Consider the following 27,586-nt stretch of genomic DNA (forward strand, 5'->3'; position numbering starts at 1 on the left):
GGCTTCTCAAAGCAGTCTTCTTCCCAGGGTCTTCTGTCTGCCTGAGAACATGGATGCCGGCTGGGCATAGCTGGGGCTGGATAGCAGGCTGCCCGGTAGCGAGGGCAAGCTCGGCGACCGGCCCGCGGGAGGCTCCAGGCGGGAACTGACCAGGGAGCGCCTAGCCAGGCTCGCTGGAGGTTTCCCCGGCAGGCGCCCAGCTGCTAGCAGTGGCTTGGGCCCATATGAGGCAGGCTTCCATGGAGGCAGCGGGAACAACACTTTAAAACACAGTCCAAAGCAGGGAACAGGCACGGTCCGTGGCAGATGGCAAAGCAGGCACGGGGAACACAGTCCAAACACACTCTGGGAATTCCAGATACAGGCCAGGGCAGGGCTTGCCCAGGAAGAGAGTCCTTTGTGCAGTTAATCAAACATGGAGTCAGTAAACTACACAGTCCATAGCAGAAGCAAGGTAATTGACACGCAGGCAGGAAACTGACACGTGTACCAGAACACACACGTGCAAAGCAGTCTTTGTGCAGCAGTGAAGCAGTAATGCAGGAAACTTTAACACAGTTCATAGCAGGCTTTAAAGCAGGGGAGGGGGCCTACTTGGCAACACTATAGACATTTTTACCTTACTTTAGACGTTTATAGAGCTGTGGCTCTGCAAGCACCACCTATAGTACATGATCAGTTAAAAGCTGAATCATTGGCCTTTTCCGCATGTCCTTAAAGGTACAGCCCACTGACCAAATGCGGGCAGCTTTTCCACTTCACTCCAGATGTTTACGCTTTCAAAACGGTAGCAGGCTGTTTGGTTTCCATTTTTTTGCCGCCTTTTCTGGCACCGTGGGAAAGTGTGGTTCCAGAAAAAGCACTGAAAAAGTAAAAGTCAAGCAGCCAGCAACTGTTTTGTAAACGTAGACGTCTGGTGTGAAGTGGAAATGCCGTCTGCGTTCAGTGAGTGGGCCGTCCCTTTAAAGATGTGCAGAAATGGCCACTGTCTCAAAACATTTGTATTTAGGTATTTTATCTATGACCTGTAAACACATACCTGGTTTCCAGGGTCCTCACAGCAGCATTTGATCAGTAGCAGGTGTAATTAGGGATGTTTGAACTCCTGCTGGTTTGGGTTATCTTCTGTTTGGACTTTGGCAATTTATGAGCACCCTGTTGGCTGTTTTAATTTCTCATGTTTGAATAATAAAGTGCATTGCAATCAGCAGCATTTCATGCATATATAATGGGACTCTGATGAGAGCCCTACTTCCCCACCCTTCAAACCCCTCATCACCTATCATCACCATACACAATTTGGCAGCCAATAATTTAAATAAAGAGAAAAGAAACCAGGTGTTCGGCAGTGATGATTATACATACAAACCTTGTGTTTTTTTTTAAAAAAACTCTTACCATTTGATGTTCATTTAAGTCCCTGTTATCATCATTTATTTGAACATGCATGTTTTCACACAGCCTTGTAGGAGTCAAAAATTACCCCCCACACACACACACACACAAACATGCACATCATTTAATTACCTGACCTGACTATCCATGATGATCCTGGAAGATATACAGATGCAAATGCATCCACAAAGCAGAAACAAATGGAACAGCCACAGAGCGCTTCAACAGCTGCTTAAGTAGGATGATTGTAAGGCACAGATGTCTGAAGATTGGCTTATGAGTGGCTGTTGCTGTTGAAAATGGGATGTTCAGCTCCCAAACAAGTTCACTGTGAAATATGTGGCACCTCTAATTGTAACACTTTTCAAGATCTATGTCTTGACAATAAGGAAAGTGCCAGTTAAGAATGTTTATTTTTCTGCCAATATACACATTGGGAGAAAGTTAGTACTGTTACCAATTGCTTACCCCGCCCCCAATGACTAGCTAATCCCATTAAATCAGGGTAGGGTGGGAAGTAGCTTTCACATTCATACATAGTAACGGAGATTTCCATAGTTTGGATTTATCTTGATCTTGGTACCCAGAGAGACCTCTTTATTGTTAAGGATGTTTTCTAGTTCCCTCATGACTATTCTTCCAAATCTCAATCTTCTTCTGATTTCTTGGTTGCAGTCTCCCTTTTGGTTAATGATTGAGCCAAGGAACAGGAAATCTTGAACAATTTGAATTTCTTCATTGTCTGCCTTAAAATTGTATCATTCCTCAGTTGTCATTACTTTTGTCTTCTTGATGTTCAGCTATTATCCTGCTTTTGAACTTTCTTCTTTAAGTAGTCAGTAGTCGACTCATCAGTAGTCGTTTCAAGTCTTCATTATTTTGTGCCAGTAATATGGTGTCATCTGCATGTAGGTCATCTGAAGGGCCTGCTGCTGGCCTCAGAGGAAATTGGGGGAGGCTCACCAATGGTGGGATCCTCTGGCAGTCCCTCCAACATCCTCCAGGTCCCTGGGGTGAGCACAGGGGGAAAGAAAATAACCCACAACAATTGAACACTAAACCAAATTTCTATGGCAACCAAAAACAGAACTCAGCAAAAACCATGTAAAGAAGCAGTACCGCAAGCCCTAACAATAGGGGGAAACAGCCCCCCCCCAACAACCAGCAAAACCAGGTGAATTTAATAAAATTAACTGTAACTATAACATACCAAACAACAAATCACCCACAACAGGATAAAAAAAAATGGACTACCTCCCCCAAAAGTACAAGCAGCAACATGAGCAGTAAATATGACCAACTTCCAACCAAAGCCCCCCATACACAAAAGCCCAACCAAAGCTCCTCCCATGCAGCAAAAAAGCAATTTTTAAAATGAAAAGTTAAAAAAAAAACCCTTTTCTATTCCCCACTATCCCTTCTATACACTAGGTCAAGCCCCTCCCCGCCAAATCAGAAAAAAACAACGAGTCTACGACTCTCAAACCAGCATAAGTCCTTCAGGTGCAGAAGTCCCCTAGGTGCAACAGCAGAAGTCCTCCATGTGCAAGTCTCAGCAAGCAGCAGCAGGAATACACTGGGTAGCAGGATCCAGTCCATGTCGAGTCCAAAGCAGGCCAGGAGCATCCAGAAGCAGGTAGGCAGTGTCTCAGATCTCTCCAGGAAGCCAAAGCATATACTATACAAAATGGAAGCTCTGAGGCAAGCCTGGTTGTGTAACTCATTTCAGGACAGTTTTAAAAAGGCATTCTCCTTGTAGAGAATCCCTTTGGCCAGAGAAGGAGAGCTCCTGCAAGGATTGGCTATTCACTCCCCCCTCCCTTTAGCCTCTTCTTCACTCCTCCTTCCATACTGGGAAACAGTATTGCTATTCCTTAGCAAAGGAACAGCCCAGCAATTATTACTGAAGTTTACCAAATTAACCCAAATTAATTTGGTAAACTTAAGTTTGGGAATGCAGAATTTGATTCCACATTCCCTTTTGAGTTTAGTAATACTGAATTTTACTGAATCAGATGAGATTCAGTATTTGTAAAGGAATACCAAAACTGAATTTCACATCCCCAGTAACATCTGTGTTAGGGAACCAAAGTCTGTACAGTATTTAGGGTAGATATTTAGTTTATTATTTTCTTTCCAGCCTTCCACAATTTTTACATTTGTAATCGTTTGCATGTTTCTTAATAAACTTTAATATACCTTAGTGGTGTTATTTTGGTTTTTGGGCTTCAATCAAAATTCATTACCTTGATCTATTTGCGAAACTCAGCCTACATGCCTCCTATGTTACAGGCTGACTTCTTGTTCAATACTTGGGGGGAGTGGAGACTTTGCTATTCTGAGGGGAGGGCTACCCCCCCCCCCCAATTGGTAAATCCTACGTTTTTTTCTGAATCCAAGGAAAAATTTGGAATTCCCTGAATTCCAATTTTATTCTCTAATTTGGTTCAGCTGCTTCCAAAAAATTAAACCATTGTATTCTATGAGAAAATCACTCTAGAGGCTATCAGGTGTGCTGGGGGAGTATTTTTCAACTAAACTTCACCAGATTTTGGGAGAACCTACTTCTTTCTATTTTCTAAAAAATACCAATGTTTCATGAAGATTGGATCCCAGGGGCCAATTTTATGGGCTCCAAAATAAGGTCCCCTCACCCACTCTTCATTGTTCCCTATGGGGAAAAATATCTGGAGGTCATCCAAATTTCAGGAAGACTGTATCCCAGGGCCCAATTCTATATTGGGCCCAGCCACTCCATTGTTTCCTATGGGAAAAAGTCAGAGCTGACTCACATTGCAGAAACACACTGGGGCAAGGCTACCATGGCCAAGGGACACTTCAAAGAAGTCCATAAAATTGGCTTACGGGGTCCGATCTTCTTGAAACCTGGGTATCTTTAGAGGACAGTCAGGAGTGCATTCTTTCCAAATTTGGTGAAGTTTGGTTGAAAAATGACTCCCCCAGCCAACAGGATAGCCTCCAGATGATTTTCCCATAGAAAACCATGGTCAAATTTTACTGAAAATTCAGTAAACTTTGGGATATGTATTTTTTTATTCAGAATACCTGGATTTTACCAAATCAGCCAAAATTTGGTACTTTAATCTGAATTCCGAACTGAACTACACACCCCCAGTGGTGGCTTCTGTTCCCCAGGGCTTTCACACACCCCCACCCCAGTACTGAGTTTTTGCTCTTGACCCCTGCTCTAGACTTCTTGTGGATTCAATAGGTGATGATATTATGTCTTATGAAATTCTCGTGTGGAAGACATACACGAAAACTGCTGTTTTGTGTCAATATCATGATTTTCTAGAACAGTAACATAATCTGGGATTCCTAGACATTGCTAAAAATATCCCCTGAAAATCTGTGTTGTTTTTTGTGTTTTAGTGCTTACTATCAGGCATCTTGGCGTTTCTCCCAATCCAATCCTTTCAAAGGATCAGGAGATAAGTGCTCTTAGTCAGTCACCATTGGAGACAAGCCCCAGAGAAGGAATTTCTGTGGAAGAGCCTGTCAAACTGAGAGTGCTCAGACTACTCCATGTACTACTTCAAATGTATGAAACTCTGTTGGGAGTTCTTTAGGGGTTGGGAAGGAAACAAGATCCCCTTTCCACCCATGCTACCCCTTGTCAGCAAAAGAACCCGTTTGGTGTAGTGGTTAAGAGTGCGGGACTCTAATCTGGAGAACTGGGTTTGATTCCCCTCTCATCCACTTGAAGCTAGCTAGGTGACCTTGGGTCAGAGCTTCTAGGAGCTCTCTCAGCCCCACCCAGTTGTGGGGATAATGATAACATACTTTGTAAACAGCTCTAAGCGGGCAACAAGTTGTCCTGAAGGGCAGTATATAAATCAAATGTTGTTGTTATTATTGTTAAAATCACCTCCTATGACTTTTAAACAAAGTTCTTGGAGCTGATGTGGGATTCTAGTCAAAGCAGTGGACCCAGATTTTCTCTTGTAATTCCTGAGCTCTTAATCTTCAGAACTTTGCTGAATGTAGCTTTTGTCTTAAGTGTTTGAGTTCATTAATTGAAATAATTTTTTAAAAGTTAAAGATATAATAAAGAACTTTGCTGAAGTTCTACTTTACCACTCCTCATTATATGGTACTGTATCAGGGACATCCTTAATGTCCCTACAGATTTTCCTTCATGAAGGATTCCCAGCACTTCTATACACTTTTCAATTAAATAATCTTTTTTTTTAATTTCCAGAAAATCTGCCATTTCATTCTTGTGTCTGTGTTCTTCTCAATTATCAGTAAAGTATGTTTCTACTCCTTTTTCCCTTGCATAATTATTAGACATGGGCACAAACAGTGTTACAGTGGAAAAAAAACACAAACAGCCCATTCGTCTGTTCACGAACAAGCCGTTCATGAGGCTCCGTTCTAAACGAAAAAGTGGTTGTTGCAAGCCTTGTTCATTGCCTTCATCAGCTGTTCATCAACCCAGACAGTCTGGGGCCTTTCAATCAATTCCCTTGCCAATGGCAGGGACTGACCTCTGCCTGAACTCCTTCTGGCTTTCCTTCTGGCTTTAACCCTTCAAAGTACTTCCAGCACAGAGTCCTGTTTTTGCCACTGTGAAGAGAAAATGACAACAAAGGGAAGGACCCATGGATGCCTTTCCCGGGGTGCAATCTCTGAAACTTGGGGGCGTCTTCAGAGGACAGTGAGGCCTATGTCCCCTGCAAATTTGGTGGGTAGTGGAAATTGGGAAGGTCAGTTTGTAACCCCTCAAAGTAGTTTCCACCAGAGAGTCCTGGTTTTGCCATGGTGAACAGAAAATGACAACAAAGGGAAGGACCCATGGATCATGCCTTTCCTGGGGAGCAATCTCTCTGAAATTTGGGGGGGTCTTTGGAGGACAGTCAGGACTATGTCCCCTGCAAATTTGGTGGGTATTGGACATTGGGAAGGTCAGTTCGTGGGGTGTTTAAAGGGCCCTGCCCCTTGCACATGGCTGGAAAGGGCCCTTTAAACTAGTTTAAAGGAATCTTTAACGGGCTATAAACAAAGAACCAAGAACATGTTTGTGAACAGGGTAATGGTTGTTACTGTTCATTGTTCATTATTCGTGGATGGCAACGAACAACAGCTTGTTCTTTTTTTCCCTTCATGCCCATGTCTAATCATTATCCCACCTGTAATGCCAACACCTGTTTGCTTGTTTTACCCCAGCTTTTTACTTTGAGAACACCTTTCCTTGAAGGTCAAATCTTGCTGATAACAATATCTGTGGCATTTTACTCCTTTTGTATGATCTATATATTGCTGCCTCCCTGATGTCCTCAATGTTCCCAGAAGGTTTTCACTGCCCCCAAAGTCCTTCGTCTTAAATCGTTTCAGTTAAACCAGTGTTATATGAAGATATGTGTGGTGGTTTCTGACTATTGATAAGCATATTGCTTTAAGAATAGGTTCATAAGCTTAACATTTTCAAAATAGTTATATAATATTAAATGTATATTTACAGACCCGGTTACAAACATTGATTTTCCACACAGTTCTCCACTGAAAAAACAATTCTTTCCTCTCACCTACACGGACACAGAGTCTCTGAGGCTTCGACACAGATTGCCTGACTGAACTAGATTTTCTCTCTGTTGCCTCGTAGGCTGTGTTCATCGCTTGTGTATTAAATGGAATACATCTTTTAAAACAATATAGTCAAGAATTCCAGTTTCTTGTTTCCTTGGAATAATCAGGAATTGTATCAGGAAGTATCCCACTGAGATTGTAACAATTTAAAGCTAGCTGCCCTTTGTGCTGCATGACGGTACAGTCATTAAGAGGGCAAGATGTTATTCTGCTAAACATGGAAGTATAAACTGTGTAAGTAAAGAATCCTTTAACTGCTTGACTGGACACTTTTTTACATATTATATTAAATACCAGGTCTCTTCCCTACAGAACATAAGTGGGGGATTTAAAATGTCTAGTGGAAATTCTGAATATTTTCAGTGTATTAGAATTATTAAATGACCTTCTTCATTCACTGTGTAAACTTGCAGAGCTCAATAGCCCTAAAAAATTCTCATTTCTTGCATGAGGTGGAATGATCTCCCATATGGAAAAAGTATTAATCATATGTTTATCGTACTGGAAGCAATAACCATTGAAGCAAGCGAAAAGTTCTGAATTTAATGCTAACTGCTTCTATTGAAATCAAACACACACGTTTCCCAAAAAATTTCACCTGGGAAGTTAAAACATATTTAAACTTGTCTGAGCATAAAGGTAAACATGGTAATTCTGATGAAATTGTTCTTGCAGAATTAGAAAAAAGAAACCAAACTTGGTCTTAGCAATTAACCTGATTCCATCAAAAGATGTGATCTCACAAGGCAATTAAGTTTGTTCAATACAAATTGGGTAAAAATTATTCAGTCCCAAATTTAGCTATTCTTGTGCAGCGTCTGTATAGAGTTTTTACTAGACATGGAGAGAAAGAAGGTGAAAAAGCAACACGTGGAAGGATGTAGGGGTTATTTCCTCTTTTTTTGTTGTTCCACATGCACAGAATACTTCAGATGGAGCACCAAATACAGGGAAATAATAGTACTGTTTTTATGGGAGAACATGGCTTGAGGGTGAAGCAGGAGCTCTTCCTCCCCCATGACACCCAAACGTGCTTGGGTGCTCTTTTATTTTTAACAAGCCATTGCCAACAGCTGCTATGTGGCTGTGGGGAACCCAAGTTGAGTCCAGGGGACCCAGATCCATCTTGTTAAAAACCCATGTAGTTTGATCCTCAAACTCATTCATATAGCGGCAAGCCACGGTTTGCCATCACATCTGAAACAAACCATTGTAGCTACCACTGCTCAGCCATTTTGCAGAAAGAGAAGAGCAGGATGGACTCGATCCAACTCCCTCTTCCAAAAAGTTGTTTTGATTGGATGGGCTGGCCTGGGAAATTGTGTGCACAAGTTCCCATCTGACCAGAATCCTTACTGGATCAGGGCATTAAAGGGCACTTGTGAAGCAGGTTGGTAATTAAAGTTTTAAAAATTGGATTAAGATCTTGTGCATTTCTATCTTCTTAGTACAACATTTACCAAAATTGTAAGATCTCTTTAAAGACATTAATATATGTATATAGAACAGTTTTTCTTAGCTCTTGGAGAATAACCCTTTTATGTAGATGGAAATAATGTAAATTCATGAGCAGCCACTTATTTTGACATTTTTTGACAAATACAAAAATGCTCTGTCAAATGAAAGATCACAACTGATAATTTTTCATGTGATTTGCTACTAATAATACATGTTACTTCCCTTCCCTTAATAAATGGTTCTTATTATTTTTATAATGTTAGGAAATGCTCAAACTTGACAATTTATGGCATATATGTCCTAAAAATAGATAGGGTTTATCAATAATCAGTTAGCCCAGTTTTTCTAGACAGATTTTAAAATGTTCAATCTTTCTAAGTGATGTTAAGCCTGTATTTGATTTTATTTTTTTCAAGTAGTTCTGCAGAGTTTATCAGAATGAATGGTGTGCTTAAATTTTTCCTGTATAAATTGTAAATTGTCAGATCAGACCATGGATTCCCAATAGAAATAGCAAAAATCCCCCGAAAAGCATTTGTCAAATAAAAATCACAACTTTAACTACGCATCAGGAGTTGCCTTGAATTCTCTCAAATTCTCAAGAAAATAGTATCGCTGGCTGCAGTTGTATATCACAGCAAATGCAATTAAGCTCCATTCATGCACAAATGCTGTGCGTCACACACACACACCCAATTCCTTCAGTCCTCTTTATGGGCAGAGCTTTGTGCAAGACCTCTTGGCTTGATCAAGCCCCAATTCACTGTAACTGGAAAACAGAGACATCCCAACGAATTGGAGTAATTTCAGAAAATCTGGTTTTCTACACCTCAGTTTGATTACAGTTTAGATTCTCAATTTGTGAGGAATGGACAAGGTGCAATTCAGTGAGGTCGCTGTTCATACACAGAGGTGAACTGGAGTTTAATCAAATTGGAAAGCTTTTCATCAGGTCTTGTACTTGGAGGGAAGGGGAGGGGGGGTAAGTGTCTGATAGCACAGCAGCAAGTTCTGTTTGTGCACAACTGCAGTTTAATTCTAGTCTGCCATGATGTCCAAATATAGGGTTCGTTTCCTTGGGTTGGTAAGGGGTGTCAAATAATGGCACTGTTTTATATTGGAGAGTCAGTTTATTTAGTTATTTAAACATGTATGTCTCATACCCTGAGCTTTTACTTGCCAGGCTTTTTCAACAGTGAGATATAGAAGTAATTAAAATACAGGTAACAATAAAGACCATGCAACTAAGAGTAAAACCAGAGACTAGTGTAAAAGACATTTGATTAGGTACACCTTCAAAAATTTATTGTGCAATCTGATGTAGAGTTGTTTCAGTTCCAGTCAAAGGCTATCAAACCCAATGGCCTTTGACTGGAGTAACTCTGAATAGGATTTCATGGTTAGAATACTAGCAGCATTTAATCAAGCTCATCAGGATGTAGTCAGAAAGCAGAAATAAGTCAAGGGAGGTAGAAATACCTACAGAAAGTATAGGGAAATAGTGTTTTGCCAAGATATCTATGGGCAGATTGGGCCTCTTGGCTAAGCATTGCATTTGGTACCATCCAGAATTGGCTAAGGGTCTTTGGCAGGGCTTTTTTTCAGTGGGAACGTGGTGGAATGGAGTTCTGGCACCTCTTGAAAATGGTCACATGGCCAGTGGCCCTGCCCCCTGATCTCCAGACAGAGGGGAGTTTAGATCGCCCTCCGCACTGCAGCACGGAGGGCAATCTAAACTCCTCTCTGTCTGGAGATCAGGGGGCGGGGCCACCAGCCATGTGGCCATTTTTGCTGAGGGCTATTTAAGCTTTTAAAAACTCGCCCCTTGTTCCAGCTGACCCAAAGTGACGTCATTGAGCGGTCCTAAGTTCCACCACCTCTTTTCCCAGAAAAAAGCCTTGGTCTTTGGAAACTATGTTTCCATCTTGAGGTATCTAAGGCTGCATACACACATTGCTGCATGTTGTACTGTAGCAGTCATTTGTAACTGATGGGTTTGTCTACACAGGAAAATCCAGTTGGGAATGCTTGCTTGAGTGTGATGATAATGCAAAATCCGGCAATCTGTGGATGCAGCCTTACAGTACCCCCAAGCCATAAATCTGAGCTTTGGGTAGGAGCATGACCCCATCCAGGAAGAACTGAAACCTCAGCCAGTAATGGGTGCAATATTAACAAGCAGCACCATCCACATCCCGAGCAGGAAGTTCATAGGAGTAGATTTCTCAGGTCACAATATGCATAGATCTTAACTTCAGCAGGCAGCTTAACTGCAAGCAGTTCATTAGGTGGAACTGCTCCGTGGCTGCACTTTGGGCACAGACAATGGATGGATGCAGTTTATTTGTTTATGTCAGCACAGGTTACTAAAAATAAATCAGTCAGGAAAGATGTTCTCTTGCTATTGAATTTCTGTGTTTTGATTGAGGGACCTGTGCATAATCAATTTTGTTGCCCATTACAAGTAAAGAATATCCCCTCTTTGTTCATTACTTGGTTTCCGCATTGCTTCACTATTGAAATGGTGTATGACATACTTGTAAAATGATGAACGTTTAAGCGAGTAATTTTGTGGTTGGCATTATATAAATGTAGTCGGCACCTAATTAAGAAGTTCATGAAATACCTTTATGTCTTTCCATTTACATTTGGATGTACATTTGCACTTGCTGGTGATATGAGCTTTTATCTCCAGAGGTATACTTGCAGTTACACTTTATAGTTAATGGTCCTGGTTATGCTGGGTATTTAGTTGCACTTCTGAAGTTACATTAGTGTCTGCCTATGCTTTTGAATACAAATTCATCAGGAAAGTAGGGCATATCACAGAATGGAACTGTAAATATTAGATTTGGCCATGAAATCTGAACTGCCATGTGCTTTGTATGTTAGTGACTAGAGGTGGGCACAATCCCCCCAAAAATACCAATCAAGCTGATCGTGGATCGGCGCCAGCAATGATCCCGAATTAATGATTCACACCGATCATCTCCCATTTCCGATCCATGGATTGTGGATCGTGGATCGTGGAGGCGAAAGCGGAGGGGCGCCCTGCTGTTCCCAGCGATACAGGAATGGTGGCTGATGCCAGCGGCATCTGTGTTTGTGTTTGGCTGTCAGAGCTGCCTATCAGGGTTTGCAGGGATGAGATTGGACTGCCCATGGCTACAGAACACCCCCTTCCCCCTCCCTCCCTTGAGTGTCTTCTCCCAGCTGGTGACTGCTTTGCTGCTCCATGGTTGGAAGGAAGCCCAGCTGATCAAGGCAAGCTGGGCTTCCATTGGGGTTTCCAGGGCGACAGAAGGAGGGCAAACAGAGCTCAGGCATTCCCCTGGCTCCGTTGCCAGGGGAATAGATTGCTGGCGCCTGAGTGTCTGGCTTCCCGATCCGAGCACGATTGCCCCGATCAAGCCCCGATCCAGCCCCCCTCCCGACCGCTGGCTCGTTGGCCGTGCCTGAGCACGATCCACCGGGTCCCGATCGTGCGATCGCCATTATCGTGGGGATTTTTCTATCATAATGTGGATCGTGCCCATCTCTGTTAGTGACTTCCTCTATTCTAATTTTCAATCATATAAAATAAGATCAGCCTAAATAATAATGTCTACATGTTTACTGATTTTAATTATTATAACTTCCTCTTTGGTCAGTAGAACCACGTAAGCGTACAATATCAATACAAATATAGATGTTTAGCCACAGAAATAATAAAAGAAATCTCTGGCCAATCAGCCCAAAGAGAGAGGAAACAGCAGAATAATATAAAACCTCAGCCTAGAAAAATAAACCAAAAGCTCAGCCTTAAATCAATTTATAACCCAGTCTAAAAGCTCTCTAATGGGGGATTGTCTTGAAGGTTGAGAGGGATAGTGCCGCATAATGTTCATGGTAAAGAGATATAATCTTGGCTCTGCCAATGAGAATGCACTGATGTGTAACACTTTAGATGGTATACAGAGCAGGACCCTCTCCAAATTATCTGAATACGTGTAATGTGCTTCCTAAGAGCACTGATCCCAGAATGTTTAGGACTGTACATGTCAAAAACAGCACATTGAACAGATTATGAAAAACAACTGGAAGCCAGTTAAATTGTATCAAGATGTTTGTCACATCCTTACCAGTAATTTGACAGACATGTTGTGGACCTCTTGTAGCTTCTGTGAACTCTTCTGCACACCATGTTCAAACAATATGGGAGACAGACTTTAGTTTTCTTGGAGGCAGCACAAAAATTGTTAAACTCTCCTTCCCATAGTTTAATAAAAAAACCCAGTCTGAAGGACAAGTTCACATCTTGTGGTAGTTCTGATTGTCTTATTAACACAGTGGTCAACAGTCAAATCACAAGCAGGCCATATTTATGTCAGACAACCAACTCTTCGACTAGGGAGACAAGTTCTGCTTTAGCCTCTGCCTGTCTTTTTCATTTCATTTTTTAAAAAGATTTCTACTTTGGATAATTACTGAATCTTTTACTTTGTATTTTTTTTACTTATAACATCAGTTTTGATGTGTCCAAAAGTATGTCCTTTATGACAGAAAAGAGCACAAAAATGAAAAACTGAACATGGTTATAGATTATTTACAGATTTAGATAACCACACAGAGACACTTCCCCCCCCCCCAAGTCGTAATAAAGAGGCAGACACAAGGCATGGGTAATAAAGGGCCACTTTTTATTTTGACAACAACATGAACTGCAACAACTAAAACCCTGGCAAGGGCCTAACCAGTGGTACAGGTCAAGCCCTGGGGTCACTCCTCTGGACCCCGTCTTGACCTGTCTGGGCGAGACCTGCTGCCTTGGATGTAAGCCATCCAATGCATGGCTGGGATCTGGCCAGCCTGGTGGATGGTTTCCCCTTTAAAGATCTAAGCACCCCCACTGTGGAGCATGAGGGGACGACTTGTCCAGCAGATCCCACCAGGCAGCCTGCCCTCTCAACTGGCCACTGTAAAGTATGCCAGCTGATCCTGACATGCCCCTAATACCCCCACCAGTGAGGATGTGCCAAGGGTACTCACCGTCCTGCTAATGTCCCCCCAACTAAATCCTGCCAGTGATGTCCTATACAGCATCACTGTAGCCAATAGCCACTGCTCCAGCAAGCAATACAAGATAGTCAAAAAACCTTCCTCCCAAGTCCACTCAGGGAAAAGAAGAAAAAATTCCTTCCTGTCCCCTAAAGGCGACCAGTCTAAACCTGCACTGTCACTGGGAGGGTGGGTGGGCCAAGCACGAGGTGGCAACTGTCATTCGGAGGGGGCAGAGCTGACCTAATAAAGCACTTAGCCCCACCCCCTACCCATGTGACCCTGAGAGGCTGGGGGAACGCTGTTGCTTATCTTCTGCAGTGGAAAATGTGGCCCCGGTCTCAAGCCTTTGGCTGCTGACCGGGTAGGGGCCAAATTGCCCCCCCAGTTGGAATAAAGAGGCAAACACAAGGCTTGGGTAATAAAGGACCACTTTTTATTTTGGCAACAACATGAACTGCAACAACTAAAACCCTGGCAAGGGCCTAACCAGTGGTATAGATAAAGCCCTGGGGTCACTCTCCTGAACCCCACCTTGACCTGTCTGGGTGAGACCTGCTGCCCCGGATGCAAGCCATCCAATGCATGGCTGGGATCTGGCTGGCCTGGTGGATGGTTTCCCCCTTAAAGCTCCAAGCACCCCCGCCGTGGATCATGAGGGAAGGACTTGTCCAGGGGATCCCACCAGGCAGCCTGCCCTCTCAATTGGCCACCATAAAGCATGCCAGCCAATCCTGACAGGCCCCTAATATCCCCACCAATGGGGATGTGCCAAGGGTACTCACCATCCCGCTAACATCCCCCCAACTAAATCCTGCCAACGCTAAGGCCGAACCTCTGCTCAGGCCTTCGCGCCCCACAGATGACTTACTGTAAGTCATAGCCCTTGCCTCAGGTCATCTAAAAATATGTTATTGCCTGCTTCCGAAAGGTGGACCCCATCGCCTCGGTAGAGGTCCGCCAAACTGGCCTTAATCCTGGGATGGGGAACATAAATTTCCGAGTGGCCCGGCAGAGAGCTCTAAGTATCATGAAGCACTAAAGAACGCACATAATCTGAAATAAAGGATCTTGTTTATTATGTTTATATCTTTTACCTTCTGAAACATTTAGCATTCACTTACAAGAAAGAAATTAAAATATTAGTCATAATAAAAAGTCATCTGAATTCAAGATGGGGTTCATACCCAACAAGAAGACTTCAGACAAAACATCTTTGGAAAGTAATATTAGCAATATTCATGAGTGGTATTTTGTATTCTAGTTCATTTTATAGAAAATTATAGAGAGCTTAACAGGAGGAATGGTTGAAAGAATGGTAGTGAGCATTGGTTTTCTCATATTCTTATACAGATCTTTTTTTGTTTTTATCCTCAGCTGTAAGCACAAGGTATACTTGGAGAAGCTTCCAAATACTAGTATAATTATCCCATTTCATAATGAAGGTTGGACTTCACTCTTGCGAACCATACACAGCATTATCAACAGGACACCAGATATCCTGATAGCAGAAATAATTCTTGTGGATGACTTCAGTGACAGAGGTAAGGCAAGCAAGCAGGATGAATACCCTCACCTGTTGCAGATTAGATTTCTAATAGAAATGATTAGAGATGGGCACGAACCAGAAAAAAACCGAACCATGTGATTTGTGATTCATCAAATTTCACGAACCACGAACTTTCACAAAGCTGCCCCTGGTTCACGAACCAGTTCGTTTGGTTTGTGAAAACGTCACTTCTAGGTCAGAAAATCATCACTTCCGGGCCAGCAGAAGTTCACTTCCAAGCTAGCAAAAGTTCACTTCCAGGTCAGCAGAAGTTCTGCAGGAAGTCCATCCCCTGTTGCCTAGGAAACTGATTGATTGGCACCAGGCTGTCTGCAGTCATGAACCAAAAAACGAACCCAATGAACCAGCCTAAAAGTTCATGGCGGTTTGTCAGAAATGGGATCTGATGAACTGTGGTTTGCAAACCACAAACCGGCCTGGTTCGTGCTTAATTTTGGTTCATATTTCGGTTTGTGCCCATCTCTAGAAATGATAACAATAATTATATTTCACTCTTGGAAGAAAGATTCATTTACCTATGAATTGCTTATTACCTGTATGTCCAATTAGGAATTCATGGTTAAATTGTTCTGTTTGATTTCATCCAAAGTCTGATACATTTTGTACCAAGGGCAAATGAAGGTTTGCAGTCTCTTATGTTGTTTTCCTAAATGCACATAACCCTTTGGTAATACTGGATCTGCTGTTTTACAGATAACTAATGCTGGAAACATTTTTTTGTTGCTTGGTGTTATTGTCATGAGCAAAACCTATTAACTCTGACCTTTTGGGAAGCTGTTTACCAGATTGCCCACTTTGTGTTTTGTTACATGAGACAGTTTGATTTAACCTGAATGTCAGAATATACATTAAAATGGCCATATTATAATTTTGTCTTTGAGGTTTGATGAGCAAATTTTGATGTCATATACATAATTGTTCTAGATGCATTGGGTACAGTCCAGACTTCCTGGAGTGCCTAGATCCATTTTTAAAGCTGAACATTCTCTTTTGTAGGTCAATTGTAGATATGTTTACTCAGATATAAGTCCAGGCATAGTTCAATGGGACTTCTGACTTCCTTGTATATGGTGGTTAGGAATGCAGCCTAGATCACATTTACTTCAGTTGGATTTAGAATGTAATCTGAGGGTATTGACTGGTGAGTCCCATTGAACTCAGTGAGGCTAGCTTTCAAGTAAACATGTTTTGGAGCAGACTTTTATATATCCCCACTTAACATGAGAAGGGAAGTTGTGATTCACAAAAAGCCTTTGATGCTGTTCATTTTTTTTCTTGTTCCATCATTATTTTGTAATCTGAATAGATATGACTCCATTGTCTTCTCAGAGTGGCTACAAAGAATAACTGAAATATTTTTCATGCACTGAATTGATGGCTCAAGACACCATTGTTTCATGTTTGATTCATGGTTCAATAAGATTTGTTCTCTCAGAAATATGCCTTGGTTTGAATATGTTGGGCTTTGTCTTTGATTTTTATTGTTCACAATTGCTCAAGCACTTGAGATGGTGAACCTTTTCTGGCACTTGATCAGAATATTGCTTTCCAAACATACTGATATGGTTCTTAGGATATTGGTAGGCTGAACAGAAGAGAAATTATCTCTGATTTAATTCTTGGATGGTAAGCTTCACCTATTATCTGGGATGCTTCAAATTATTTCCAGAAGTCCTAAGAGATGCTGGTAGAGCAGCATTATGATGGAGTGTATCTTAGAAGGGATTTCATTTCACACATTTGAAGCTCAAGATGAGTTGTGGCGTATGTGACTTTCTTAGTTCCTCATTGATGGCATTCTCCTTGCAATGTAGAACTTGATGGACTGACTCTTCTTGGGTAATACGGCTTAACAGCAGTCATATAATAAGAGAGTAAATAATGCCCCCTCGAGAGCATCTGTGCTGTGACCAAAGGATCTTGGAACTCGATAAATATAAGATAACATTGCATCATTTCAGTGGATGCTTCAAGAAAGAAAGAAAAAAGAACATATGGGATGTCTGTGCATTTAGTTGATATCAAAATATTTTAACGCTTCCTTGGATACAGAAAACCAGAACATGTGGGAGAGAGATTTAGATTAGTCATCTTTAGTGGCATTCTACTCGATACTGGGAGAATTTTCTCATGGAGGAGCATTCAATCCTGTGATTTCCCAGCTTCCGTCTGAAGTAGTATATTGAAGGAATTCAACTATTTTATTCTGTTAGTGGTATAAACTGGGCCAAAGACCCTTGACACAGTGCTTCAGAACTCTCGATAGGCCCCAGGTTTGTGATCCCTAAAATACCCTGCCTTTTAAGCAACCAGTTAGAATAGTTATGCAGTTAGACCTCCTAGGCTTAGACAATCTTTTTCTTCTCTACACAGAGAGGGGACATATTAATTCTCCTATCTGCTCTTCATCATAGCACTCCAGCAAAATAAAAGTCTCTTTTTACTGGCATTGTAGGCCAAAGCATGTTACTTTGGGAACAAATAGTAATTTGCTTTGCGTGTTTGCTTACAACATGGAGAGGAAATTAACAGCTATGGCTTGTTAAATGCAGGTGGGAAACCTCCCTTGGAAAACCATTGTGTAAATGTTAGGCTTCTGTTACATCAAGGAGAAAAGCTTTCTACCAATACCGTGTTGCTTTCAAGAGATTCTTGTGTAGGGGGAGGGGGCTTTGCAGCATACACATTTCTTAAAATATTTTCAGAGTGATTAAGACTTGTCCTCATGAGACCCTTTATTGCTAAAACTTTTTTTCTTCAAAAGTCTACTGGGAAGAAATTGCCAGGAGACAGGCAACCTAGTTAGGAATGCAGTTATTTAGCAAGGTGGTAAATGTTTAGCACATTGAGAGGGCTATAAAAATAGATAAAGGAAAGGTTGTGAATTTTCTATTTTACATTCTTATCTAATGCTAACATTGAGGTACACATAAAGGGCTTTCGATGACAGACAAGAAAAATGTTCCGGTGCATAACATACTGAGCATTCTGCCAAACTACTTCAGAAAAGTTATTTTGTATGCCTTGATTTTATACATATTTTTTTCCAGAGCTTCAGCAGTCAGACCAGAAAAAAGAATCTTTAGCTTGTTCACGCATAACATCACCAATAAATTCCGGCATTTAGATAATAGAAAACTCAAAGAGCAAGTGCACCTTTTAAAATCTAGATGGGACTCAGATGAGAGAGATGGGGTTAAGGATTGGAAAGGAGAAAGTGAGAGGCTAAGTAACTGTTGAGATTTTGAGTAGTACCATTTCCTTAACCCACCACCCAAACAGGGATTCTTGACAACAACTCTTCCCTCACTTATGTAGAACGATGAGAACTTAGGCATACATACACATCCCAGTAGCCATAATGTTTTCCCTTAATTACAGGATAAGAATGGGGCATTCTTGGAATTGGACATATACATTGGAATTGGACATATACATACATACCCTGTGTTGTGTTTATTTAATGAACACATGTGGCAAGGTACACATGCAACCACCCTACTGTGGTACTGTATTTTGAAGCAGCAATGAAGGCACAGGACTGTGCCTGAATCTTTACCTGTGTATATCCCCCTCCCTCCAAAAACCCTAAGCCTGCTTTCACATTGCATATCACATCTAAGAAGGGGCAGTGAGAGGAATCAAACTCCCATCCTAATTGCTGTATCAAAGAACTTAACTCTGGAACAGAGGAGTTCTGCACATGAATTTAGAACATACAGATGGGACTGCTCTCCAAATTAATAGATGAGTTTGAAAATGCCAGTTTGTTAGCCATCCTCACATGTGGATGAGAGAAGGAGAGGAAATTAGTCAGCACCGGAGGTTTTTTTCTGGGAAAAGAGGTGGTGGAACTCAGTGGGTTGCCCTCGAAGAAAATAGTCACATGGCTGGTGGCCCTGCCCCCTGATCTCCAGACAGAGAGGAGTTTAGATTGCCTCCAGACAGAGGGGAGTTTAGATTGGCAATCTAAACTCCCCTCTGTCTGGAGATCAGGGGGCAGGGCCACCAGCCATGTGACCATTTTCAAGAGATTCCAGAACTCCGTTCCACCATGTTCCAGCTGAAAAAAAGCCCTGGTCAGTACTAAAACAAAAGTTTGTTTATTTATTGGTGATTGGAAACTAGCTTGGATAGCTATTCACAATATGGTTCATCTCATGACCAGAGCTGTAGATGAGGATCAGGCATTTTTCTGTGTTCAGCCAAAGAGGCTATTAGTCTGGCTGGCCAATCTACACCTCTGAATTGAAAGCTTGGGCAATGAAATTGGGGGAAGCTAGGTGTGATGCCTGGCATGTGTTCTTTAACATATCAGGCGACAAAATTTTACCTGGGAACTGTAGTTTGAAAAGACAGAGCTGCTTGAGATCTCTGTGGGAGAGGAACTTGGCAATTGGGGTGGGGAGGGAGAGATCTGGCCGTTCCTCTCCCCATTGAGATCGCTAAAGAAAACAGTTTCTCAGCAATAGTAGTAGCCACAGCCAGGGGGAGATGTGGAAGAGGGCAGTGAGAGAATCTTTCCTCCCTCCCAGAGATCTCGCACAGCTCTGTCTTTTAATACTACAGTTCCCAGGTAAAATTGTGCCACCCAACACGTTAAAGAACCTGTGCCATGCGTCACATCTAGCTTTCCCCTCAAATAGAGCTAATTTTGCATGGATTGTATTGGCAAAGCTTTGGGCTATGGGACCAGCCTCAGTGACGTGCCTGAAGCCATTTAACACACACACACAGTAGAACTAGACAAGAAAATTCTCATAGCTGCATCCTGATTTGGATCTCTCCTTTTTGATGGGTTTTGATGATTTCCCATCAAGTTTCAGTGATCTTCCATTAATGTTCAACAAAACCAAGAAGTAAAGAGAGCCTCCCCCTGCACTGCCACCCATTTATCCATTGCTCCTCCACTGCAAGCATCAGAAGAGTGAGAATTTTAAACAGCTATGAATAACTCGCTTCCTTAATCCTGCAATATGGGGATGATAGAAAGAGCAACTCTATTATTTTCCTAAAGTTCCTCAGTGTCCACTTAGCACCGAAGGAAGGAAAATAAATGCTGAAGTCTCTAGATGTGCATTTCTGTAACAGAAGCATCTGTGGAAAAGAAAACCCAACGATTCTCTGGGGTTCTCTAATGGGAGTTAGATGGTTCTCTAAAGTGATATATATTTTTACTCTCTCAGTAGAAAGCGGTGTATGGGAAACTAGTATTGAATCCTTTGACATACTTATTTAGTGTCTTTGGTGTTTGGACATTGAGCCCGTAGGGGGCTTTTCCCATAATTCTTTAACTATGGAATTATGGCACTATACGCCCCATCCCACATGGCCTGCCTGAGGTCTATGGAAATATGCTGTTTGTTTTGTTTTGTTTTTTTTAACATGCAAAGCTTTTTTAAGCAGATCATCCAAAGTTCCATAGACCAGGATTTAATCCATGGAGCTTTCCAGGTGGAAGAAGATGGGATTATAAAATCTGATCTAATATAATTTTGCAATAATTCCTTGTCTTTAAGCTTTTTCTGGGTAATAACCCTTTTGCCACCCTAGTCGGAATAATGAGACAGACACGAGGCTTGGAACTAAAGGACCACTTTATTAAACATAGCATCAACCATTAATACGGCAAGGGCCAACTAGCGGTACAGGTCAAGCCATGGGGTCACCCCTGGACCTCCGCCGTCACCTGTCTAGATGAGCCCCAAAGCCCCAGGTGTGAGCCATCCTATGGATGGCTAAGACCCGGCCGGCAAAATGGATCCCCCCAGCTCAAGATACTAAGCCTCAGCCGTACAGGAGTGAGGGAAGGACTTGCACATGGGGTTTCCCAAGGCAGTCTGCCCACTCAGCATGGCAGCTGTCAAAGCAGTACCATCTGCTCCTGGCAGACCCCTCTTCCCTATCAGTGGAGAAGCACCTCGGGCTTGAGATTACCTCTGCTCAGTCCAAGCACGCAGAGCAACTGCCAGCCGGTTGGGCCGAGTTGCCTCATAAGGCTCCTTTCTCCACCCCCCCCCCCCGCCTGAGATCCAGATACCATGGAAATGCTCTGTCTCCTCCTCCTTCCAGGGAGGCAAAGAGCGGCCCCCGGCCTCATCAGTGGAAGCTGCTGGCCAGAAGGGCCATATACCTTATTGTGGTATCCAACTGAATACAATATAGGTTGAGAGGCAGAACCACACAACTGGTTGAAAGGGAGTAGGCCATACTCAAATTAGCTGCTCATGTATCACATTCACTATTATAATGAAACAGAGCCACAATGGTCCAGTATGTTCAATATTCTTGGTATAATATCTTTGTTAACTCAATATATCTGATTAATCAAACCCAAGACCTATTCTACAGATAATAAATCCAAGTGAAATTAATCTTTTTAATCAGTACCTGGGTTTAAAATGTAATATAGTTAAATGAAAATATCAAAGCTGTATATAAAAAAGCATTTTTTCCTGGGAAACATTCTGAACCCACTGTTTGGATGATGTAAATAATGTACGAGCCATGTAATCGATCCATTTTCTACCACATTGTAAAGCGTTGGTGTACAGGATTTCCAGCCTTCATCACTGCCACCAATTTTGATGTATAATTAACTGGTTTGATTTTATGATACAACTGTTTATATGACTTTACTAATGTTGTTGTACTGATATTAACCTTAGATTTCATTCTGGTTTTGCTTAGAATATTTTTCATATCTCTTAGTGAGTCCATCCACTTATGAACTCTCCAGATCCGCCTTTGTTCTTTTCCCCCCCTTTTTTCTTTTTTTCTTTTTGCATTCCAGAATGCTATGAAGTCTAATTGACAAAAGGCAGACCTTCTGGCATAATTGGTTTAGCAGGCTTTTAGAAGGATTAATCTGTTCCATGGTGGTCACAAGAATAGCCTGAAACAACCTTTGATTCTATGCTAATAATGACCTTTGCAAGTCAATCTTTTGTTCTTTTCTTAATGTCTGCATTAGCACTGCCAATCCTGTCAACAGCGGATGCCCAGTGAGTAGCCTTGCAATCCCCATTTGTCAGGCAGCTGTGTCTTTCATTACCAGTTTTCCGAAATAGTTTTTCAACTTAGACATTTCATTAATTGGATGAAAAAGCATTACTACTGCTGACATACACCACTGAATTCTTTACAGAGACACAAACTGTGTTTTCTGATTTATATTTTCTGCTATTTATTCACATGCATCCCTGTTCATGCACAAATATTATTTTACCTGACCTTCCAATCTGTAGTCTCCCAATATTCGATAGGGACCCTTATCAATATACATAATATTTGTCTGCCTTTTACCAGAAGAATGATCAGCCAGTACCCAAATGCCTTGAAACTGTTGATTACTTTTACAACATACCTATGTCCTTTTCAGACATTACATTTAGGGATATCCAACTACATGTACTAGGAGCACACTACTAGTATTCCTCCCGATATGCACAGTCACCATTTTGTCTGAAATGGGCAGTATGTGTAATTGCTTCTTCAGTGTACTGAAGCTGACACTATACATGGTGTCCATTTCAGTTGAACAGTTGACCACACATATCAGGAGGATCATGGGTAGTGTGCACTTCTGGTATGCGCACACCTTCCCAATATGCATGATTATAATATCTTAACAGATCTCTCTCAGCTTGTAACTGGACAGAGCACCATAAAATGAAACTACAAGGTATCTCATGTAGTCTTTTAACTGCATCACTGACCCCAACTCTCTCATTTGTTCGTATATCCAGCTAATAGTGTATTTTAGATTTCATTTGGGTGGAGTAGATTTATTATTACTGCCTTTCCGATTTTAATTAAACATTTGTTTTGATTTGACTTGTCCAAAAAACTGGAGGTGATGAGGTGCGGGGCATTCTCACTAAAACACTGAATGTTTTGAGAATTGAGAGAGAAAGCCAAAGATCCTTGCTAGGAGTCAGAAGTAAATCCTCTTCCAAAATTATTAATTGTGTGGTTCATTTTACTTCAAAAGAGACCTGGTCTATTTTGTTTTCAGGTATTTACTTTGATCAATATATAATTGATGTGACACAGATTTCTGTATACTCGGCTTTAGGTCTTCAACACACTTATATTTTTCTGATATAATGAAGAGTTTTAAGATTATCTAGGTGCAGTAGATATTTGTTGCAGAACATGGCTCTCTGGTATTGTTTGATATTTCCAAACCTCAAATGATTTCCCAGAGTCAGTACATATACCTTCTCTTGCACTAAATCAAAAGCAAAAGGCTGTGATATTGTATAATGATACAACGATTGCTGGTGGCAACTTCAGTTCTTTCTTCTTTGTCCAGTTAACAAAATGGCATGTGGAATTGTATGTCAATGCCAGGAACGCACAGGCATTTCAAATCTTGCATTTATTTCAAGAGCAAAAGAGGGTAGACTTGTGTTGCACATAAGGGGGTTCTGAGTAGATATGGGCACAAATTGGGAAAAATCTGAACCATGCAGTTCGTTGTTCATCATGTTTCACAAACCACAAACTTTCATGAATTTGCCCCGGTTCGCAAACCGGTTTGTTTGATTCGTGAAAATGTCACTTCCGGGGCAGCAGGTCTGCAGAAAGCCCCCCCACACACACACACACAGTTGCCTAGGAGAATGATTGATCTGTGCCAGACTGTCTGCAGTGACGAACTAAAAAATGAACCAAACGAACCGGCCTAAAATTTGTGGCAGTTCATCAGAAATGGGCTCTGATGAAATGGCAATTCATGAATCAAAAACCGGCCTGGTTCATGACAAACTTTGGTTTGTATTTCAGTTTGTGCACATTTTTAGTTCTGAGTCATACCTAAAACATTGTTCCACACCTGATAACACATGTGCATATACACACACAATTTACTGCCACCTGTGTTTCACCTCCCATTACTGCCATTGCACAACTTCATATCTCTCTACCTAGCATGACACCCTGTCCTCAAATAGGAGCTGCTAGATACCAGGCATTTTTTTTAAATACTTCTCCAGAATAAGTTTCATTGAGTCAATGAGACTGGTGAGATGGATCAGTCACCCATCTCACTTGAGAATCTTGAGCCATTCCATCAGCAAACACTTTATAGAGGACACGATGTCCTTCTTGCTATCAGAAAGATTCAACATGATGTTATGTTGGTCTTGTTCATCCTCATTGAACTGGTCAACAATACACCATAATGATTATGTGTATAGGCGCATGCATGATGATATTATCGTCCTAATTATTACTAGTAAAGTAGTCAATTTGTGCCAGGAATAAAACACAGCAAAACCTATCCACCCACAGACAATGCTAATGTTTCTACATCCCTATGTGTCTTCCCAGATATTTGGGAAAAGATGACTTTGAAAATTATTTAAAAGAAGCAAAGACCACCCCAAATTAATAGACAAGGAAATGAGTACACTTTAGGAGTCACAGGATTTTGAGAGCTAGAATTTCCAAATCATTTAACCTCCTCTGTGCCTCTCCTCACTTCCCCCTTCCCAGATGGCTCCACCAAATAGTGAGGTCAATGATTAAGTGCTTACCTTGGAGGCAGAGAAGCAGGGCCACCCATAAGCCTCGTAGCAGTTCAGCATTCTTGGAGGATTACACAGACATGGTGGGGCCTAGATTTCTTCCAGAATTACAACTGATCTCCAGACTGTACAGATCAGCTCCCCTAGAGGAAAATGCCATTCTGGATGGCAGACTCTATGGCATCACATCCCTGTGGAGCTTCCCTCCCCAAATTCTTCCCTCTCAAGCATGAACCCCAAATCTCCAAAGATTTCTAAAGCCAGATTTGGCAACCTTATCCAGGCATGCAGGAAAGAATTATAAAAATAATATAACTGTCAATATGCCACTCCTTACAATAACCCTGTAAAGTAGATCAGTTTTATTATCTCCTATATTGTAGATAGGGGTCTGAGAATGAGAAGAAATGGCTTACCGAAAACCCCCTTGCGAGTTTATGGCAAAGGAGAGAGTCAACCAGTGCACTTCTTGTTCTACAGTATTAACTAATACACTATGCTAATTAACGAAGGGTGTCAGTAATTGGTGGCCAACAGGACACATACTTTTACAGTTGCATGCTACAGGAAGAAATATCCTTAACTTGTACACAGTTTGCAATCAATATTAAAACACTAGTAAACCATTCTCTTCTTTAAGATATGGACTCCTGATCTGCTTCTATATCCTGGCCACCTCCTACTCTTCAGATAGCCTAGCTTATTAAAGTACCAGCTGCAGGCACAAACTTGTGAATCCCGAGAATTGGAAAATGGAGTGAGAGTTCTTTTCATGCCACAGTGAAAAGTCATCCTGTTTTAGCCAGAGAGAGCCTCCTGAGAGCAATACTTTGCAATCTAGAAGGGATAATCAGTCATCCATTTCACTTGAGACTCCTGAGCCACTCCATCAGCTTTCTTTAATTTAGAAAGACAGTAACACAATTACATGTGCATTTAAAAGTGCCAAGGTCAATCAATTTTATCCTCTGTGTTAAGTTTACCAATAAAAACAAATTGTCCCTTCTGAATAATGTAGACATGGTTAAATTTACAATAGGTAAAAATGCCTGCAACTGGATTTTTATTTCAGTTTTACCAATAGTGCTGTGTGATATACTAGTCAGCCCAAAGAGACCCATTCCATGTGTATACAAGGGTCAAAAAGATCAAGGTAAGCTTTGCTGAATACGTTTGTATGTTAGAAACTTTGGGTACAAATTACTTAGTAATCAATATTTTTTTAAAAGCTCTTCATGGCCTTGGTCCATATCTATGGGACCACCTCTCTCCCTATGTTTTGCCATGGCAGCCCTGCACTTCTGAACAGGGCTTTCTGCTGGTGCCAACTTGCACATAACAAAAACAACTGTGCTTATATACTGCTCTTCTAGACAGATTAGTGTCTCATCCAGAGCGGTGAACAAGTTAGTTTTAATATTATCCCCACAATACGCTGGGGAACTGGGGCTGAGAGGAGTGGCTTACCCATGGCCACCTGAAGAGCTCATGGCAGTAGTGGGATTTGAACAAGTAGAGTACTGATTCGCAGCTGAACCACTTAACGATTGTGCTACAGCACACATGGGCAAAATCAATAGCTGCCCATACCCATGCGTTCCTGGTGGTGGCCCCCACATTATGGAACAGCCTACCTGAACAAGTCAGGAAAGCTTCCCCCTCTCCTGGCTTTCTACAAACTACACAAAACTGACTTATTCAAGAGGCTTTTTTACTCAGATAGGAGGGCTGTACTGAAAGGAAGTGGTCTCAAAGAGATGCAACAGTGAAGGGATACTTGGAATGATTACAGACTACTATTGCTGTAAGTATGATTATAGACTTTACTACTATTACTGTAAGTATGACCCTGCTGGATAGTTCCTATGTTATTTAAGACATCAGTCTGAGTAATGCTTTTTTCAGACATTTCTTCAACTCTGTATTGGATTCCTGATGGTTTTAAATCTATGCAAATTTGCATGTATATCCCTTGTTACATTGTTTATTATTTCTCACTGAGATCCGAGGCAGATTACATACTGCAAGTGAATACAATATAATCAATAGCTAGGACATTCACAAAGCAAAATACAATATGATCAACAGAGCATTCGATGAGAACAGATACAATAGGATATGGTAGCTGCAAATTTGAAAACTAGCATAAAGCCAAACACAGAGATGAAACCTTCTGAATTAAAGCACAAGTAATTAACATGACATATTTAGCAACATCAAACTACCCAGTGGGAGCATATCTACATCAGCAGACAGTACCCAATAGCCTAGTCTATAGTCCCTGTCCCTTACCAAGGTATATCTTTGAGCTATATCTTATGACACAGCCCTGTAATCCAAATAGAAAGCCCTCCTGAATAATTCAGTTTTGCATAGTTTGTGGAAAGCCAGGAGAACATGAGCTTTTCTGACCTCCTCAGGCAGGCTATTCGAGAAGGTGGGGGCTACCAGAGAAATCACATGCATGGGTATTTGTTGATTTAGCTCCACAGCCCTGTTCAGATAGGCAAAGCTGCCATGGCCATTCTGCAAATATGTAGACCATGAAGGGCTTTGAATGTAATAGTCATAACCTTGAATTTTCAGTGAGTACAGAATGGGAGTGATATGCATGCTCCATCTAGCTCCTGAAAGTAAACGAGTTGCAGTGTTTTATAACAACAACAACAACAACAACATTCAATTTATATTCTGCTCTTCAGGACAACTTAATGCACACTCAGAGTGGTTTACAAAGTATGTCATTATTATCCCCACAACAAAACACCCTGTGAGGTGGGTGGGGCTGAGAGAGCTCCAGAGAACTGTGACTAGCCCAAGGTCACCCAGATGGCTTCAAGTGGAGGAGTGGGGAATCAAACCCAGCTCTCCAGATTAGAGTCCTGTGCTCATAGAGCCAGTTTGGTGTAGTGGTTAAGAGCACGGGACTCTAATCTGGAGAGCCGGGTTTGATTCCCCACTCCTCCACAAAGCCAGCTGGGTG

General features: G+C 41.6%; 1 protein-coding gene across 1 annotated transcript in view; it reads left to right on the forward strand.

Annotated features, from left to right (window-relative positions):
- Positions 1-27,586, forward strand: part of GALNTL6 (polypeptide N-acetylgalactosaminyltransferase like 6) — an 802,779-nt gene that overhangs the window by 384,190 nt on the left and 391,003 nt on the right. Inside the window, exon 4 of the mRNA XM_054990605.1 lies at positions 14,878-15,044. Within this exon, the coding sequence (XP_054846580.1) occupies positions 14,878-15,044 (167 nt within the window). The remainder of the gene's footprint in view (positions 1-14,877; positions 15,045-27,586) is intronic.

This window comes from Eublepharis macularius, chromosome 10, assembly GCF_028583425.1.
Source record: "Eublepharis macularius isolate TG4126 chromosome 10, MPM_Emac_v1.0, whole genome shotgun sequence".
Taxonomy (NCBI): Eukaryota; Metazoa; Chordata; class Lepidosauria; order Squamata; family Eublepharidae; genus Eublepharis; species Eublepharis macularius.